The 16,899-nt window shown below is 41.9% G+C and overlaps 1 protein-coding gene across 3 annotated transcripts; it reads right to left on the bottom strand.

Moving 5' to 3' along the window:
• Positions 1-83: 83 nt before the first annotated feature.
• Positions 84-15,730, bottom strand: HDC (histidine decarboxylase). 3 transcript variants are annotated; one of them, XM_081337688.1, is made up of 13 exons: positions 15,301-15,730; positions 14,717-14,854; positions 14,215-14,387; positions 12,293-12,406; positions 10,474-10,596; positions 8,307-8,441; positions 6,961-7,104; positions 5,822-5,888; positions 4,618-4,780; positions 4,433-4,523; positions 2,848-2,946; positions 2,355-2,456; positions 84-970 (listed from the first exon to the last, which is right to left on the bottom strand). In XM_081337688.1, the coding sequence occupies exons 1-13, from the start codon at positions 15,326-15,328 to the stop codon at positions 269-271; spliced, it is 2,079 nt and encodes a 692-aa protein (XP_081193814.1). In that variant the 5' UTR covers positions 15,329-15,730; the 3' UTR covers positions 84-268. The 3 variants fall into 3 exon arrangements, with proteins under 3 accessions (XP_081193814.1, XP_081193813.1, XP_081193815.1); XM_081337687.1 differs by having other exon boundaries at positions 14,717-15,730; XM_081337689.1 differs by lacking the exon at positions 14,717-14,854 and having other exon boundaries at positions 15,301-15,729.
• Between the last annotated feature and the right edge of the window lie 1,169 nt (positions 15,731-16,899).

Raw genomic sequence — 16,899 nt, forward strand, 5'->3', positions numbered from 1 at the left:
CAATAAAAACATGTCTCAACATATAGTGTGGATCAATTCAATATGAGAAAGTGACCGTCTGAAATGAAAACTGAAACTCTAGATGCCAAGACTAAATATTTTACTTACGTTAAGAACTTACTCGGTATACACGCTCTTTTTTTAAAAAAAATAATAATAATAATAATAAGATCTGCAATTATGATGTTTCTGGGCCACAGGTTATTAGATTGCATAAAAATAATCACACTTTGGTTGTCATTCTGTGGAGGAAAGAAGCTCTTAAGAGCTAGATAATAGTCTGAAGAGGACAACATGGCAACTGGAGACCACACTGAATGGTGCATTCCGGAAAACTAGGCATGTGGTAAAACTGGGGTTGTTTCTTCAGATCTTCTTTCTTGATCATCAGGAGAGCTTTGGGCAACTTGGAAAGGAATTTCTTGCCAGCACAAGGTCTGTTCTCCACAGGGCTGTCCCAGCTGAAGGAACGGACCGTTTTTTTCTTGTTTTGAGCTGATAAACTCAGGACAGAAGGCAAGTCAGACTTGGTCAGACGTCGAGCGTTTTCTGCGAAGCACTCATCCAAATGAGGCTCTTTGGCCATTGGGATGTATTCGTTCAACAGTGACAAAGAAGAGTTGAGAGAGCCTCTCCGAGGCTGGCTAGTTATCCTGCTGAAAGGGAAAACGTTGCCTTTTTCTTTCTCTGTGAAAATAGGAGGAGTGGCACCTGCTGCTTTTGAACTGGAGCTGATTAATTGCCTGGGGATTTGGGCCTTCTCCTCCAGGATGAGGAGAGACTGATTGGAGACGTTCGCCGCAGTCCGTTGGATGAGGGCCCAGTCTTGTTGAATATCCTCTCGTGTGGTGAATTGAGAAGTTACAGTGAAGCGAATGATCAACTTCTCCTGAATTGAGGCCGGGATGACAAAGAGCTTTCCTGATTTGTTCAGGTCTTTTAAGAGCTTTTCGGTCATCCAGTTGGGACCCTGTTTGCAAAAGAGGGAGCTTTTCATGACAGCCATTGAGAAAGAAACTTTCAAAGATACAAACGCACGTAAACACTGAAAGACATTCCTAACCCTGCTTTGCTTTTTTGCCATTTCACCGTCATTCCATCAAACATTGATGGTTAGGGGAGGGTCTCTTTTCCCCTTGCTAAGCTCATAATGTCCATCAACCATCTAGTTAAGCTTCCAGGCCAAAATGGGTCTGCTCGCATTTCAATGCAAACTGTTATAATTTTGCCTTTTTAGGCCCAACAGCTCCACAAATCTTTCCAAAATTCCCAGTTCCCCAAATTTTGCCCATTCAGTTTTCCAGTTGTGCCTTTTTAAAAAGGTGTATATTAGGGAAAGGCACACACACAAAATATTTAGCTTTTTTAATCCCAACACTGATGTACCGCTCCAGTCAAATTACTCTGGGTGGTGAAGAAAAGAAGATCTTAAAACATCTGTTTCCCTCAAACAAGAAGTAAAAACAAAATCTAGCCTGAAAGCCAAATCCAAAAGCACAAGACACCGAAATTTGCAAAAATATTGTTAACCAAGGTAAAGGTAAAGATAAAGGTTCCCCCGCACATGCGTGCTAGTCGTTTCCAACTCTAGGGGCCGGTGCTCATCTCCGTTTCAAAGCCGAAGAGCCAGCGCTTGTCCGAGGACATCTCCGTGGTCATGTGGCCGGCATGACTAGACGCCAAAGGCGCACGGAACGCTGTTACCTTCCCACCGTAGTGGTCCCTATTTTTCTACTTGCATTTTTTACGTGCTTTCGAACTGCTAGGTTGGCAGAAGCTGGGACGATCAACAGGCGCTCACTCTGTTACGCGGGACTCGGGATTCGACCCGCCAAACTGCCGACCTTCTGATCGACAAGCTCAGCGTCCTAACCCACTGAGCCACCGCGTCCCTTTGTTAACCAAACGTGATACTAATTTTAATGGGGTTTTTTAATTTTAAAAAAACCCTCGTATTTGATAAACTAATACTGACCTATGAGCAAATATCAGAGCCGAAAAAACACTGAGATTAGCCCATTTCTAGTTTGCAATTACTGTATATGTTTCATTGTGTCTGCCCATAGTTTACTAAACCTGTCAGTTTTCTTCCCATTTCAACCTCCAACCGAGTGTGACCATCCAGCTGTCCAGATTTCAGGCCATTTTTATCTGTACTTATTCCTCGCAGTTTCCAAGCACAGAAGCCAACTCTCAACTGGACACCATTCTGATGAGCTGGAATTCAGTGCCCATCATTCCCCACTAGCATGCTGGAGGAGAATGATGGGGATTGTAGTCCGATGCGCAGAGAGGGAAGCCCATCATGGGAGAATGGTGTAAGTTATAGTAAAATACAATAGGAAAATTGTCACCTTCAGACGAAAAACGACTAGTCCCAGATGCCTCTTCGCAGGGATTTCAAACAAGGGGTCGCTCCTGAGCAGCGATTCAAAATACCTGGCCATTTCAGTGCCCTGGGGTTTTCAAAAACAAAGGCAATAATTATTCCCAATAGCACAGCTATTGGTGACAATCTTTGAACAGTCTAGGGCTGCATGTAAATGAAGGAGAGCAAACAGGAGTGAGCATATTGCTCCCAATTTTGTAGGACTTTAAGAAAGAGTTTCTCCTTGGAGCTTGTCTTACAGCTGGAGTCTCTCCCCTCGAAAGATAATGTCCAGTGATTTTTGCCTAATCCAACCTCAAAATTCAGCAGGATTGACAGATCAAAGACTGGTCCACCAACTGCTCTGATCAAAGTTGATCCTCAAACATCATTTGCCCAAATCTCCTGCTGTGCAGTAGAGCCGTTAACTATTGAGGGCATCAGCAAGGTTTACGTTTATCCTTCTAAAATTCACCTACGTGTCTGACATGCTCCTGAAGCTTTCTCACACCAAACGAGCGAACCACAAACCAAAGTTTTAGAGAGCGGAACCTCCGGCTGAGCGGGATTTGCCAGTGCTGTAAAGAAAAAAAACATAATACACTTCTAATAATTATATATTGTTAGGTTTAATAATAATAAAAAATGGTAGAGGGTTTCCTGCTTGAGCAGTGCATTGGACTAGAAGACCTCTAAGGTCCCTTCCAATTCTGTTGTTCCGTTAAATGGGTCAGATGAAAGGGAAGAGGTGGGCAACTGTGTGGGATTCATTGTTTATTTTATTTATTTATTTTATTTTATTACATTTATATACCGCCCTTTCCCGAAGGACTCAGGGCAGTTTACAGGGTGATTAAAAAACCAAGATACAAAAGTTAAAAACAAATTTAAAAAAATTATATTTGTCCCTGCATAAATAAAACCCCAGTTAAAATTAAGATTAATCCTCAGCCTGGGCCAGAGAGCTCGAAGAGCCAGGTCTTCAGGTCCCGGCGGAATGAACGGAGGTCGGGGGCAGTCCTCAGCTCCACTGGCAGCTGGTTCCAAAGGGCAGGCGCCCCCACTGAGAAGGCCCTATCCCTGGGTGTCGTCCGCCGGCAATCTCTTACCGGCGGCACCCTGAGAAGACCCTCCCTGTGGGAGCGCACTGGACGAAGGGAACTTGATGTTGAGTTGAAGGACTGTGTGGCAAGGTTCACAGGCTGATCCCAGTCGTGGTTTGCTCAACCATGAATTACTTAATAAACCACCATTGCCTAACTGCATAATAATTCAACACACAAGTAAAGTACCTTATCATTTAGCAACTGTTCTGAATCAACTGGCCGCCAAGTTGAAATAACCGCCAAGTTGGTGAAGGTTTTATTCAAATCGCCTATTAGTTGAAAGCATTAAACGAAAGCTAAACTTGACCTGTTTTAGGCATCTGCTAATTTCTACCGCATCCCTTTCAAACTGACAATTGGACTCTGTGTCTTTTGTACAGCCACCCACCTTCAGTTTGAGTCTCGTAAAATAACAAATCCATAGATTATTTCGAATAGTAAAATAATAAAATGAAATGTTTTTTAATGTTTAACTACAATTTTAATTTATTCTATTGGGGCTGTTAATTTAATTCTTTTTAACTTTTGTATCGTTGTATTTTATTGTTGTTAGCCGCCCTGAGTCCTTCGGGAGATAGGGCGGCATAGAAGTCCCAATAATAAATAAATGAATAAATAAATAAGCTAGCTGGCCATTTCTCAAGGGGGAAGATGAGCTGGAAGAAATGCCACAAGCCTACTTACTTCACAAATTCCATTCTCTTCTGAATCCCATCCTGATTCCCTTCATTGCTGGGGGTGGGGTGGGGATTGCGGGGTGGGGAATATTTCTGTGGCCTATTCCTGCCTAAGGATAAGCTGAATGTTCTCACCAGTGCTTTTTTTGTAAAAGAAAAAGGTGCCAGAACTCACACATGTCATACAACCCACCTTGCCTACCCTACAAGGTTCCATCCAAAAAAGGTGCCGGAACTCCGTTCTGAGCGTTCTATGAGGAAAAAAAAGCCCTGGTTCTCACCATGAAATCAGTTGCTGATCCAGAATTTGGATGTCTGAGGTAGAAGGGGTCAACGCTGAAAGTCTGCTGGAGCTTGAATTTATCTTTAACCCTTTAAAAAAGATGAAAAGAAAACAAGACAAGCTGATTGGGAAGACTGAGAAATGTCAGACAGCAAAAGGGATGGAGAACGTTTGGGCCCTCACCAGAACGCCGTGCAATCAAAGTGAACCATCATCCATTTGGTAGGATTGAAGGTAAAAGAATCAGCATACTCAATTCCCTCGAGAAAAGATCTGTATTCTGGACACAGAAAGGCTGTTCCAGCATAGGCAGCATCAACATGAAGCCAAAGGTTCTCTTTAGCACCTGGAGAGAAATCCATGTCGAAAAGTTCCATTTTATTGGGGGGGTTTGATCATATACAAAACCCCAAAGTACATTATATTTATTGGTGTCAGAATCCATTTATATCACATTCTTAAATGTATGTTTAAAACATTATCCCTCCCCCCTGGATTCTGCCATCTCCCGAGGAAGGAAGAGCGGATGTGGATTCAGACTGCCTTAGGTTATTTCAAAGACCAAGGGAAACCTTTTGAACTGGGGGAACAAAGGGGAGGGGTAGGGAAGAAGGCATCTGGCCTGTGTCCATTTGAATCTGTAAAGGAAGAAGGCAATAACCGTAAAGATCCGAAGTTCCCTTTTTCCCACGAAAGGGATGACACGAAGTAAATGATGGGGGGATTGACCAAATGGGGTTGAGGGAAGGGGGGTTGAACCGGGAACTCTTTATAAAGTTTCAATCTGTAAAACAATACCAGGTCCTGTCTTGTATTTCCACAACCAAACATGTCCTAGTAAAAATTCCTTTTGGACTAGAACTGACTCCAAGAGTTTTTGTTTTCCTAAGATGTGGATTGGGGTGGGTCCTGACAATTGGTTTGTTTGTTAAATTGATTTCCTGCCTAGCTCACTGCGAGGCTACTCTCGACAGCTTGCAATAATAGAAAGCAAGAACATGGGGAAAAAAGTGTAAACAGAACAGAAGCACGATAATAGAAGAATAAAATAAACAACGAAAATGAACACAGTGAGAATACACCCATACGATAACCAAAATGAGACAGGTGGAATTCTGGGAGTTGAAGTCCACAAGTCATAAAGTTGTCATAGCTGCCCAGCCTGATCTACCGTCTCTAAGCAAGGGGTTCCTTCTGTCAGGATTGCTGAATGAAGGACCTGCACTGAGAAATCCCTCTGAAAGATCCCGAAACATTGATCTTCCACTTTCCTGATCTGCCCTGCGAGATCAGGGATCTGAGAATACTTAGAGGAGAAGCAGACTTAGACAACAAATAGATTTTCCAGGAAAGACCTTTTAGGCCTAAGTGGTGTATAACTACTTACATATTGGACCTAGTTCTGCAAGGCTGTCAAAAGCACACACACCAGTTGTTCCAAGAGTCGCACAAACCTAGACAAAACCAGAGATTTATTAAAATATTTTAAAAGAAATAAATTGGAAACTTAAGCAAAAGGAGAGTTGGTAAAAAATGTCTTCCTTCCTTCCCTCCTTCCTTCCTCTTTCTTTCTTTCTTTCTATTTTTCTTTCTTTCTTTCTTCTTTCTTTCTTTCTTTCTTTCTTTCTTTCTTTTCTTGTTTTTTATGCCCTAGGCTGTAGAACTCTTTGGCCCAAAGTGTCTTTAGAATACATGGAATGGAATGAGGAATGGAATGGAATGGAATGGAATGGAATGAATAGAATAGAATAGAATAGAATAGAATAGAATAGAATAGAATAGAATAGAATAGAATAGAATAGAATAGAATAGAATAGAATAGAATAGAATAGAATAGAATAGAATAGAGCTGGAAGGGACCTTGGAGGTCTTCTAGTCCAGCCCCCTGCTCAAGCAGGAGGACCTATACCATCTCAGACAGGTGATTGTCCACTCTCTTTTTAAAAACGTCCAGCGATGGAGCACCCACGATTTCTAGAGGCGAGCTGTTCCACTGGTTGATTGTCCTCACTGTCAGGACATTTCCCCTTAATTCCAGGTAATCTAATTACAATTATTTAATTATCTATACAGACTTACATTTCATAACTGATTAAAGACTTTTCAGTCTGTCTTGGTGTGATTAGCTCTTCCCATACTCATTATCAGGTTTTTTTTTCTGCTTTTGTACCTTGAGTTTTCTGTTGGCTGACATACAGACTTTCTCATATCAGCTGCCTACGTTATTGCAATTCGAAAAAGGGAACAGTTTCCCCCCCCCCTGAATTAAACTTAATAAAAAAACGATATTTAATGGTTAAATGTACTGACCCATCAGCAAACGGCCATAAATGTAGGCCGTAAGTATCTCTTTTTTTTTGTAACTTTGAAAGGTCCTAAGTACTGGATAAGGCAAGTCTCCCTTTAACTCTGCAACAGGGTGGAAGGAGGGCTCTGCTGTTTTTCAGATGCGATCGTATCACAGAGAGAGAGAGAGAGAGAGAGAGAGAGAGAGAGAGAGAGAGAGAGAGAACAAGCAACACTTACAAAGATGGGTACCAAGCCACGGCTTCGGTCCTCCAGCACAGCTTTGCCCAGCGTTTCACCTCTCAAGCCAAAATTCTCATCAACTGGCAGAAACCTCATTTTGACCAGGGAAATTAAACCTGCCTTTTCAACAGAGGAATGAGCCTGGATAAACAAGACCCAGATTGGAGACAATCAGTGGATGATTACAGAATGCAGAAGAACAGAATTGGAAGGGACCTTGGGAGGTCATCTAGTCCAACCCCCCCCCCACCCCGCTCAGGCAGGAAACCCTGTACCATTTCAAGACAAATGGCTGTTTTAAAAACTTCCAGTGTTGGAGCAGTCACAGCTTCAGGATGCAAGACGTTTCCACTAATTAATTGTTCTGACTGTCAGGAAATTCCTCCTTAGTTCTAGGTTGCTTCTCTCCTCGATTTGTTTCCATCCGTGGCTTCTTGCCCTCCTGCCTTCAGGGGCTTTGGAGATGGTTGAGAACACACCATAAGAGTAAATGGGTTGGCAGTCCAATTAAAGGCAAGATTCACATGCTGGTAGTAGGTAAATGTAAGGAACTGATGACAGCTTGTTTTGTTTTGTTTTTTTCACATGAGCACCAGCATTGGTTTGTGCTTAAATTGTAAGCCGCCCTGAGTCTTCGGAGAAGGGCGGGATATAAATGGGATTAAAATAAAATAAATAAATAATAAAATAAAACTGCATCCTTTCCTTTCTGCATCTCAGGTGCCTCAAGCCTATCTTTCCTAGGCAAGGCTGCCCCCTACTGTTCAAAAAGTATACATAGGGCAGTTGCCCAATAATAAAAGAGCCAGAATTGCAAGTTGGTTAGTTAAACCCTATTGCCTTCCGAAAACAAAGCTGCATGAAAAGCCCGTGTTCCAGGCATTGATATATTGGCTCAAAGGCTTGTGTGAAAGGGACGACATGCATGTGGTAGATGTGAAAAGGAAGTGGGAAGTAACGGAAGCTTATCAAAGTGTGATCCAACCTAGAACTAAGGAGAAAGTTCCTGACAATGAGAACAATTACTCAGTGGAACAGCTTACCTCCAGACATTGTGGGTGCTCCATCACGGGAGGTTTTCAAGAAAAGATTGGACATCCATTTGTCCAGAATGGTATAGTGTCTCCTGGTTGAGCAGAGGGTTGGACTAGAAGACCTCCAAGGTCCCTTCCAGCTCTGTTATTCTGTATTTGATTCTATTTCTACGGCATCGTCGTGGCCACCATCTTTTTTTGACTTCTATACCCTGCAGATTCCTCTGTTGACCATGATTTTTTTTCCAAATCAGGTTCCACAGGTAATAATAACTTAAAAATTCACTCATAGTTATATGAAGAACTCACCTGATCAGAAGCGTATGCGATGAGGCGAGAATTCAGAATGGAATCATCGACATTTGGCTCAGATGTTTTCATTTCAAGAATTTTATTCTTTCTGGCAGCTAGCAGAGCGACCAAGGTTGATTCACTAACTGTGCCCTGTAGGGAGAAGTGGGGGGAAACCCTGTAACAATAGCTTATGTTTGATATGAAAAATTTCCTAGTTCCTCCAAATGCCAAGATGAATCTGAGACATGGGTCATAATCCTTCCCATTTTTTCTTTCCCCCCCTTTTTTCAAATTTTATTATTTAAAATATTTAAAAACTTTGGACAGGGTGTTAACGGTCTGACATACTTTCTTGTCTTACATCATTTTTTGTGTATTATATACATTTTATATACCTCTCATTTACATACAATTATACAATATTCAATCTTATCGTCCACCTTATTCTAATAATATGTAAGTTCAGCATCTTGTATATCTCTATTAAGACCTTCCTTTCTATTCCCACCATAGGTAAAACTTATTCCAAATTTTACAATAATCTGACTGATCTTTATTTTTTTATTTCCAAAGTTAACTTATCCATTTCTGCACATGCCCATATTTTGTTTATCACTTCACTCTCGTCAGGTATTTCACTATCTTTCCATTTCTGGGCGAATTTCATTCTCGCTGCTGTGATGATATGTATCATTATATATAACTCTTCTTTGCTATATTTGCTATATTTCCTTCCCATTTTTTTCATCAAAAGATTGCTGACTTTCTAAGTAGAGAACACTTAATCGTAGAGCAATGGGAAGCAAACTTGATCCTCCAGGTAGTTGTGGACCCTTTGCCATTGCCATGCAGAATTGAAGACTAAAACATCTAGACAATATCAGACTTCATCTTTTCTCTCATTCCAATGAGAGTCTATTAGCCACAAACAATAATATTTAGTATTCAAAGCACTCTGTATTATATCTGTGGTTTCTGCAAGGATGTGATTAGGCAATCTTATTGCAGAAGGGCAGATGACACCCATAGTTCCTACTGAAGGAAGATTTATGACTTCCTGAAAAACAATCTCTAGTGTAATCAGTTAAGTTCAGGTAGTCCTCAGCTTACAGTCACAACTGGGACCAGAATTAGCATTGCGAAGCAAGGTGCTAAAATGTATAAACTTCTACTGAAATTTGAAACTGAAGAACAAGTGTGAGAACGTACAACATGGGCTAAAAAAAATCAGTTATAGCATGCAGGTACAGTGGTACCTTGTATTCATCATAAATTGATGCAATGAATACCAAAAATGATGACTACCAAATAAATTTTTCCCATAAGGAATAATGTAGTGAGTCACAAGGCAGCTGACACCAGCAAGTCCTAGCCTGTGTGTTGAGTACCAAACAAATGATCAATACTGGGGCAAAATGTTCATGTCAAAATGTGTTGAGTACCAAATCCGATGAGTTTCAAAGCGGTTGAGTAATGAGGCACCAGCGTAGAACAATGGGAAAATATGTGACTGAAAGAATTGAAATTTACATTGTGTTACAGCTGTACAGAGAACTTTTATAAAATGATGTATTTTGGGTACATGATACCAGAAAATTTTTCCAGGATGTAGATAGGCATTTTAAGCTTGGGTTGGAACTGGAGAGCAGCTGACCTCTAAAGGTAAAGGTAAAGGTTCCCCCGCACGTGCGTGCTAGTCATTTCCGACTCTAGGGGCCGGTGCTCATCTCCATTTCATAGCCGAAGAGCCAGCGCTTGTCCGAGGACATCTCCGTGGTCATGTGGCCGGCATGACTAGACGCCAAAGGCGCACGGAACGCTGTTACCTTCCCACCATAGTGGTCCCTATTTTTCTACCTGCATTTTTTACGTGCTTTCGAACTGCTAGGTTGGCAGAAGCTGGGACGAATAACAGGCGCTCACTCTGTTAAGCGGCACTCGGGATTTGACCTCTAAAGGCCTCTCCAATTCCATGATTCCCAACCTTCCTGGATCTTTTGGAATTTGTAGCTCCAACGTATTTGGAGAGCACCCTATTGGCCAAAGGAGTACCAAATACAGCTACATGTTCTAAGCATGCTCAGTTTAACAACAATGGACCTTCATAATCAATCACATGGTAAATGGATGGCTATGAACATTAAAACCCTCCCTTACTCAATCAATTAATCCCTTCATTTACCTGCAAGATGCCACCACCTTTGCTCCCTGGATGATAATGTAAGAATGTTTCCGGAAGCCCCATCATTTGAGCCAACCAATCCATCACATTCATTTCCAGTTCTGTGCAAGCTGGACTGGATGCCTGAGAGTAGTAGGCGAAGGAAACACAGTGGGTAAAACAGCATCCCATTGGATGAAGGTGGGGAAACTCTTGATGTAGCAATGCTTAATGTGTGTTGGGGTTTTTTCCCCCCAGCAAATTGCACAGGGTTGTGTGCAACAAACTGCTGTAAGTCGAGGACTACCCGTACACATATTGTCACAGGTGGGAACGAGCTTTGAATGCGTCATAGGTCTGGTAGAGAATGCAGCCTTCATGCGTATGGGGGAAAGATGATGTTGTCACTGCATGAGACAGAAACATCTCACAACCCAAAGTGCTTCCCCATTTGCAGGCATTTGTTTTTCCGGGAGAGAAAACTGCATGTCACGTCATGCCCCCTCTTGCTACCAGCCCTCATTCCTAGTTAACATTTCATTTCTTTCTCCTGGGCCTCTGAATAAGCTCTGGAGTTTTGCCATCTTTGCGGTTTGCATCTCAGGCTTTCCTGTCATGTAACACACAACTCCAGGATAACCCAACTCGACTGGTCTTGCTGCACGTCTCGTGACTTGGCAAGCAGAAATTAATCTTCTAGTGGGACTACTTTCTGATAGCTTGTTAGGAAGAATGATTTGCAGACAAGTATTCTCCAACGCAGGCTGAGCAAGCCAGGTATGGCTTCTCTTATTTATTCAGGCGGGAGTTTCTGAAAAAGCACCCAGGTTTTAGGTCAGCCTGAAACCGAAAGCAAAGGCAGAACATCTGGCATTCTCTACACCTGACTGCTGACCAGCTCAGTGTTTTTCGAACTTGGAAAAGTGATGTGAACTTCTGTTTCCAGAATCCCCCGGTTACTATGCTTTAAGCATTATCTCTTTTTTCAGCTAGCCTTCGGAAGATTCTCTCTCTCTCTCTCTCTCTTTTATTTAATTTAACCTCACAGAGTGTTTAAGGCAAAGGTCCCCAACCTTTTGGGCACCAGGGACCGGTTCCATGGAGAAAGGTTTTTCCACAGACTGGAGAATACGTGGTTTTGTGTGCTGCCTGCACTCCGCGGATGGGGCTCTGCTTGTTTGTGCAGACCGGTTGCTGGCATGCTGGGGCCCGGTACCAGTCCACGGACTGGGGGTTGGGGACCGCTGGCTTAAAGGATGCTATAGGGCAGTGATGGTGAACCTTTTAGAGACTGAGGGCCCAAAAACTGCCCCCCACCCCTGTCCCCACTCCGCCCTGCCGCTGGGCCACCCACCATCTCCGTGGCCTGCCACAGATCACCCAAGTGGCCCAGCAGCACCATGGCAGCCAGGTCCTCCGCCTGTGTCCCATAGCATCATCTGTGCGCAATGGGCCGCAAGGGCAGAGTCTTGTCCCCACTGCCCAGCTACCATGTCCTTGGCTGTGCTGCTTCACATGGGCCGCGCCTGGGGGTGACTTTCCTCCGGGGGAGATGCTGGTGAGGAGGGGGCCATGGGAGGAGGCAGGGGTGGGGTGACGGTGCGTGTGCCCACAGAGAGGGCTCCGAGTGCCGCCTCTAGCATGCGTGCCATAGGTTCGCCACCACTGCTATAGGGAATTGGTCAATCCATGGTGTTTGTCTATTATGACTATCTAGGCTCTGAACAGGTGCAAAATGACCTTAATCCTTATATTGCATTACCTACTACAAGTACAAATTCTTTGATCGTTTGAGATTCTGGGATTTTGAGCATAAGATTTTAAAGCTGGAGTTACTTACCCAAGTAAATCCCAAACAGTTAATAGCATCTGCTAACATATCTCCAAGGAGTGAAGGCCAGGAAGTCAGAGCTGGGAAATAGGCGTGCATTTGTGGGCTCTGCCAATGGACAACCTAAGTGAAGACAGGAGCACAGAAAAATACGATCAGCTGTACCAGCATGAAATGAAGAGGATGGAAAGAAAGACAGGACAATGAAAACAAATTGCCCAGGCAAAGGGAAGGAAAGCCTCTCAGGATTCTTATTTTCCTATGCCCCCGGTAATGAAAACATTGCTTGAACAGCTGGAAGTCCTAACCAGGCTCTGAATTAAACCTACAGTAGCTGTGTCAGAACTCTTATCAAGGAACACAGGAAAATTGGAACACATCCTGAATGAAGACCACAGCACGGGGCATCCATAATGCTGCTAAGAAAATTACATAGACATGAGGTCAGCTTGAAGGAGATACTGTCTTTAATCACAAAGTTAAGTTGTGATGCAGCAGGAAATGTACAACTATCAGGTCTCGTAGCCAATGATACTACAAATCCTCACGTTTTGTGTGAGCAGCATCTATCTATCTATCTATCTATCTATCTATCTATCTATCTATCTATCTATCTATCTATCATCCAATAAGGACATCTTTATGTTTGGAGAAGCATTATCTAATGTGATCCTCTCCAGATGTGCATTTGGGAGCTCTTCCATGACATCTGGAGGACATCTAGTTGGGAAGGATGACTTTAAAAACCAGTAAAGATAGCTAATTGGATGTAGCTAAATGATAGTTACACTTGTTTAAGCACGACACTTATCTCAATCAGATAAGTGTCTTGTGTGGTAAAGAGGAAACAGCACTCAGTTCTGCTTTGTTGTATCTAATGAGGGAGGGCATTTGGAGTTGCTCAAGAAAGAGGCTGTTATTTGTTACTGTTATCAAAACATATCTGATGCTCTGTGCTGTGCTGAGTGGGTACTGGCATTCAGATCTGCTGTATGAAGATGTTCTCTGTGAGATGAAAGAGATAGCTCAAGAAAATCACCAGGATTTTTCTTCTCCATTTTAAAAAAACCCTGAGGACTTAGACTGTCTTTCTCAATTCAAGTACTACCCTTAGAGGTGAATTGCCAAGGCATAAATCTGTAGCTCCTACTTGGAAACCCAACAGAATACATATTGGCAGCTAGATCCTTTATTTTACTTTGCTTAGAATTTCTCTTCTCCCTCAGATTTCTGGGATATATGTTGCTAATGATCATCTGTGGAGCAACAGAAGAACAGAGTCGGAAGGGACCTGGGAGATCTTCTAGTCTGACCCCCTGCTCCAGCCACAGACCCTATGTACCATTTCAGCCAAATGGCTGTCCAATCTCTCCTTAAAAACAAAATAGCAACTGGCTTGAATTAGGAATGGGAAATGTGTCACCTTTCAAAAATTTGTGCTGTGACTCCCATCGTCCCTGATCATGGGACCATGCTTGCAAATTGACGAGAATCGCGATCCAGTGTCTGGGTCCACCACGTTTGTGGGTTAAACAAGTCACTGATTTCTGCTTGTTGACTGTATATGTACATGATATATATGTATAATACATAGGCATAGTAAGGTTCTCCAGCTCTCCAAACGTTTCTAGACATTCACCTATCTGAGATGGTATAGGTTCTCCTGCTTGAGCAGGGGGATGGACTAGAAGACCTCCAAGGTCCCTTCCAGCTCTATTCTATTCTATTCTATTCTATTCTATTCTATTCTATTCTATTCTATTCTATTCTATTCTATTCTATTCTATTCTATTCTATTCTATTCATTGGCCCTGCTGGTGAGGATTCTAAGAGCTGAAATCACATCACATCAAGAGAATGCTAGGTGGGAGACATATACATATACATTACATATACCCCTTTTTTTCATATCATGCACACCCTGTCCTTACCCCAGGCATAATGATGTTCTCTATATCTCTGAAGATATTGTCCCAGCTTTCTGGCTCCAAAGGGGCTCCATCGGGCAATTGATCTCTCATGTAACCTGGTTGCACATCAGGATATACCCGCCTTTCCCGGATGTTGGTGAGATATTGGCAAATGTAGTCCACCATCTCTTTCCCTAGAAAGCGGTAACAAGGAGAGCTCACAAACACCATTCCTGCCCCATCGAGGACATTTTGCACATCCATCTTATCACTGCCATAGTTTGCCCATATAGCATTATCAGCATCGGTAGAATCTCTCTCGGCAGCTTGCCCACTGCTGTGCAAAGAACTGTCTAAACAGGAAATGAGCAGGCTGCAATCTTTAGGCACACATGCTAAAATGTATAGAGGGGTTTATTTCTGAGTAAATCTTCCTCCATCTATAAAGCGTCCAGTCCCATGTGCAGCCAACCACAGCAGCTAATGAATGAAAAAGAATTTACCTCTAAGAAATCACGCCTACCTTTGGGGCTGCAAAATAAAGAAGAGAAGATCCTTGCTCCTTCCAGAGTTGGTGGAATCTGATTCCCATCAACTCCAGCTAGTATGGCAGGGAGCTGCAGCCAGGTGACGTATGGCAACATCTGAGGATCATATATCTCTGTGTCGAGGCCAGTGGTAGAGTAAGACAGAAATAAGTAATACAGTTCCCTTCTAAAATGGTTTTTCAGAGTCCTTTTTTTAAAGAGTCCCTTAGGGTCCTTCAGTCTCTCTCCGTTATCTGTGTTGGCTGGTGCTGATGACATTGAGATCCACACAGCGACACACAATGAGCTCTCTGGGTGAAGGCATGGCTATCCGAAGATGCTTCTAAAAACGTGCAGGTAAACTATAAAAGAAGCAGCCTCCTTCTCTTAGACCCCCTTTGCACCTGGTTTCGATAGATACCCTACTTTTAAACATGGACTTTTCATTTCTGCAACTGCCAATAGCTGTCGGGACTTACCTGATCCTGTTCAAAAAGTGGAAATAAAGCTGAAAGCATCACCAGCACAAATGGGAAATCCATTGGCCAAGTTTCCATCTGTTGCCCCGTCCCAGACTCACCTCTCCATCTGTATTCTTCGTGATCCATGTGGTCTCTTGCAAAGACTGCCTCTTTCTCCAATAGTTACCCGTAGACCGCAGGTAGCTATTTGCTCAGCTGACTCGCCTTCATCCTGCAGCCTTTTATATCCTCTATCTGCCAGGCCTATCAAACTTTACGTCAGCAAATTATTAGGCAATCAGCCTCTGATGACACTTCCCCGATGTTCTTCTCTTCCTGGAGCTTGTTCAGAGGTCTTTGATATTCAGCAAATTGGACTCCTATTCATTTTATCATTACAGAAGGAAACAACATACAGGCTGGCCAAAAACAAATAATAAATAATGGTAAATAACAATAACAATAAAGGTAAAGGTAATTATTCGACACACAAAGACACCACATAAGACACCATATTTTGGACACTGTCTGTGTCCAAATGTTTGGTTATTATTATTATTATTATTATTATTATTATTATTATTATTATTATTATTATTATTATTATTATTATTATTATTATTATTATTATTATATTAATAATAATTTTTTATAATCAAAAATGCTTAATATTTCATCAGCAACATATTGTCTGGGTTCCAACATTTAACTTACTAATACATGTTAAATTCCTTTCTCTCTACCTCATTTTTCTAGCCATTGATAAAAGGTATCCCATGCTCTAAAAGTATACTGAATCTTCTTTTCTCTTTCATTTTCAATGTCAATCTATCCATTTCTGCACAATCTAAAAAAAAATTAATTAACTCTTCCTCCATTGGTAAATCTTCATTTCCCCAATGTTGAGCAAATACAATTCTCGCTGCAGTTAATACATGTAAAATTAGATATTTGCACTCTTTCTCATAATTTGCTACAATTATGCCTAACAAAAATAATTCTGCATTAAAATCTATGTTTTTTAGTTATTTTCTCTAACCATATGTGTATTCTTGACCAGAATCTTTTGGCTTTGGGGCATGCCCACCAAAGATGGTAATAAGTGCCTGGTTTTTGTCTACAACAGTTGCTAGGTATGTTTTTAAACATTTTGTTTGGGTATTAAAAATAAATTCAATGATTGTCTTCTAGGAAAATGCTTTATAATTAAACCATGGAAGACAAGATTCAGTTGGCTTTAGCTGATGCCATGTTTGCTGGTGAGACAGTCAAAGCAAAATACCGAGGAAGATTGACTGAAGATCATTCAAAATAGAATCAAGAAGGTGCCCAAACTTGTGAAAACATACACATGATCAGATAAAGGAGGAAATCCTGTGAGCCAACTAAACCCGGTGTCAAAAATTATCCATGACACATGAGGAAACAGCAGTCTAGATGAGCTTATCTCACAAGTAAATACATTGTCAGTGTCTCTCAGGATTTCAACAGCTTTCTAGTATCTTAAAACGTGACATGGATACAATGCTAAAAATGAGTTTTGAGATATGACCACATTTATTATTCCAACACCTTACTATATATTGCTCTTTTCACTTACCTTGGCCCTCAAGACACCTATTCTGGCAGGAATAGACACTGTTTCCTTCTTACAATATGAGAACAAAAGAATTTTCAGGTTAAGAGACCCAAAATATATTTCCGTATCTCACACAGAG

The sequence above is a fragment of the Vipera berus genome, assembly GCF_964194415.1.
Source record: "Vipera berus genome assembly, chromosome: 12".
Classification (NCBI taxonomy): domain Eukaryota; kingdom Metazoa; phylum Chordata; class Lepidosauria; order Squamata; family Viperidae; genus Vipera; species Vipera berus.

Excerpts from the sequence above, each read along its gene's own strand:
- HDC (XM_081337687.1), bottom strand. The coding sequence starts at position 14,999 with ATGTCATCAGCACCAGCCAACACAGATAACGGAGAGAGACTGAAGGAC. Across the intron at positions 2,947-4,432 it reads GATCAGCAACTGATTTCATG|CACTGGCAAATCCCGCTCAG; the intron begins GTGAGAACCAGG and ends TTTTCTTTACAG. Across the intron at positions 2,457-2,847 it reads TTCAGGAGCATGTCAGACAC|GGCACTGAAATGGCCAGGTA; the intron begins GTAGGTGAATTT and ends TGAAAACCCCAG.